The 2,924-nt window shown below is 57.4% G+C and overlaps 1 protein-coding gene across 2 annotated transcripts in view; it reads right to left on the bottom strand.

Moving 5' to 3' along the window:
* Positions 1–2,924, bottom strand: part of EXOC3 (exocyst complex component 3) — a 21,151-nt gene that overhangs the window by 8,507 nt on the left and 9,720 nt on the right. For both annotated transcript variants that reach the window (XM_029941122.1, XM_029941123.1), the window contains exons 5-6: positions 2,058–2,739; positions 113–230 (exon numbers count right to left, since the gene is read on the bottom strand). In XM_029941122.1, coding sequence (XP_029796982.1) covers positions 113–230; positions 2,058–2,739 — 800 coding nt within the window. The remainder of the gene's footprint in view (positions 1–112; positions 231–2,057; positions 2,740–2,924) is intronic.

A 2,924-nucleotide genomic window follows, 5' to 3' on the forward strand; every position in this document is an offset into this window, starting at 1 on the left:
GCCTGAGGGACACGGCCCGGCTCGGGACCACGCGGCCGTCCGCCTGAGGGACCACGGCTCGGCTTGGGACCACGCAGCCGTCTGCGTGCAGGACACGCCCCACCCCACTCACAGTGAGAGTAGACATGTATGTGTCAAGCAGCTCAGAGACCACATCTGGAGAAAGCAAAGGCTTCAGGGTGTTAACATCCACTTCCGGGACCAGCTCTGCATTCCCCATCATCTCCGCACTGTGGCAAAACCAGGCATGAGGAAGAACGATTACTAGGAAGACAGAAAACGCTTGGGCATGGCCGCCATGTCCTGTGATGCTCAGTGCTGCACGGGGGAGGGGAGGCGGGGCTCGGGGAGAGCGCGCATTGAGAAGGGCCGCACGAGGCAGCTCGGTCCCTCGCCTCGGCCCGCGGCACCCACGTCACTCCGGAAAGAAACCCTGTGAGGGGAGGTCTTCCCCGCGGGGAACGCCGGGGCCCGGCAAATACAAGGTGCTCAGTGGCTGGGTTCCATCAAACAAGGGCGTGACACACAAGCATAGTAGCTGGGGAACGAGGCCCAGGATCGGCGTTGCCAATCCTCACACCCCAGCGGGGGTGGGAAGTGTCTGTATATTCAGGCAGCTGTGCTTCGGAAGACAGGCACGTGAACCGAGCTCCAGAAAAAGTATCTATGGGTGGCAGGTTTCTCAAAAGTCCAAGGGCTAAATGTTCAGAAAACACACACATCGTGTTCCCTACATATGTGTTTACAATGAAAACGCCCAGTGCTAAGAGCTAGTCTGCTCTGAGATCAAGGTCTTCCTGAGTGAGCTTCAGAATATCCTTCAGAAGATTAAAAGACTATTGTTCAACTTAGATTTTCACCCCAGAATCTTAACTCAGTGTGAAGTGTTTTTAGTATGAAAGCAGTTCAGTTTCTCACACAAGTCCAAACGCTGGCAAGTGACGGCCAGCGAGCCACTGCGCAGGCCCAGACGGGCGCCGAGATAGAGCGGCGGGGAGGGCCCGGCCCGGATTCTGCTCTGCTCCCTGCCCGCTGGCCATGTGGACGCTGGGCCTGTGCCCTCGTGCCTCAGTTCCTCATGCACTTAACAAAGATGACCATGACAGTGCCTTCCTCACTGGGGAACTGTGACATGCTGGCCTGTTCAGAAAAGGCCACAGGCTGGGGCAGTGGTGGTCCCTCTGGACTCCTGGGCTGGGTGAGGGTGGTGCCCGGGGGCCAGCAGGCCCAGGCCTGACACGGGGACACTGCGAGAGTGCCACATGTAGTGACCACCCTCATCTGTGGATGGGACAGAGTTTCTCCTATTTCTTTACATTACAGTGTGTGCACTCTCCGCTATGATCAGTTACCAGCGTACAAACAAAACAGCCCAAACCCTTATGGCTAAAGCAAGAGGTTTAGTTGATCTCTGCACACGAGCAGTAAGACAGGCTAAAAATAATTCCAATACAGCACTTCGACTGTTCTCTTTTCAGAAAACCTGCAAAGTCAAAATGCGCCTTCTCCTCAGCTCTTCTTACAGAATTTCAGATGACCTCACCGATGCCTCAACTTTCAAACACTCCCTCAAACTGATCAAGCACAGAATGGCTCACATTCCTTTTGTGAAGTGACAAAACCACAGGCTGCAACACAAAAAGCATGGACTTTGCCCAGGTGCTGGTGAGAAGAAACCAAATGGGGGCCTGGAAGCCAGGAGGACAGAGTCGGAGCCTCCTTACTGGCTACGTGACTGCAGACCCTGGGGCCTCCCGCCCACGCGTCCGCCCCTGTCCGAAGTGGGGACATCACACACCGAGGTGCCGCCACAAGGAGGGTGCTTGTGCACGGTGGGCTCAGGATCACGGAAGAGCCTGGCGTCAAGGGCGGAGGCACCCCCTAAACACAAGGGCATTGGCACCGCCAGAGGCGGGGCCCCGACCTCAGGGTGAAGCCCACAACAGGCCAGGGAGGAGGCTCGCAGCAGCAGACAAGACAGTCGGGGGGTCTGAGCACACGCCCGAGCAGCACAGCTCAACTCCGTGAGAGAGAAGCAAGGGGGCATCCGGGGTTACCTGGTGTAGGTGTTCAGTACCCATGTCAGCAGGCTCACGATCTCGTTGGCCTCCAGGTCCTCGGACGCGAGCTCCTGCATCCGCGTGCTCAGGGCCTGGTGGTACATGCTCAGGAGGGTTCTGAAGATCTCGTAATGGGGGGGGAAACACTGAGCCACCAGGTTTTTGGCAACAATGAGGTCATCCAGGACGTACTTCCTTATGATCTCCAGGTGGCGGACGAGCCACATCTTGTCCGACTCCCTGGTGTCTGCCTGCGTGCCCTCAATTCTGGTGGTCACAGTTCTGTCCAAGATGGCAAACATCTTCTCCTTCCAATTCTTGGGCCTCCCGGGAGGAACAAAGCTAGTTTGCTTTTTTCGGTCAAGTATGCGTCTGTCGATTTTTTCTTCTCTTTCGATAATTCTAACAACTGACACCAGCAAGGTAGGGTCACGGCGAACAGTGACCAGTGACCTCTGCAGCACCATCCACAGCTGCTTGGCCAGCTCATCAGAGAGCCCCTGCGTGCTCCCGAAGTAGCCATGGATGAGGGTCATGTCGCGAGTGTTCCCACTGTCCATGCGGTACTGCTCGTACATCAGCCCGTCCCGGGAGCACTCCAGGTCCATCAGCTTCCGGTGGGCCTGCAGGAGCGCCCCCTGTTCTATGAGGTCCTGGGTCTCCCTCACAATCTCTGGTACTAGGAAGAAAGCACAAGATGGCACTGTGAAAACGACACAAAACGCTGTGCGGGACTCTGGGGAGGAGGGAGGGGACGGAGCACGGGGACCGTCTGTGTGGGACTCTGGGGAGGAGGGAGAGGACAGAGCACGGGGACCCGTCTGTGCGGGACTCTGGGGAGGAGGGAGGGGACGGAGCACGGGG

The sequence above is a fragment of the Suricata suricatta genome, chromosome 6 (genome assembly GCF_006229205.1).
Source record: "Suricata suricatta isolate VVHF042 chromosome 6, meerkat_22Aug2017_6uvM2_HiC, whole genome shotgun sequence".
NCBI classification, from domain to species: Eukaryota; Metazoa; Chordata; class Mammalia; order Carnivora; family Herpestidae; genus Suricata; species Suricata suricatta.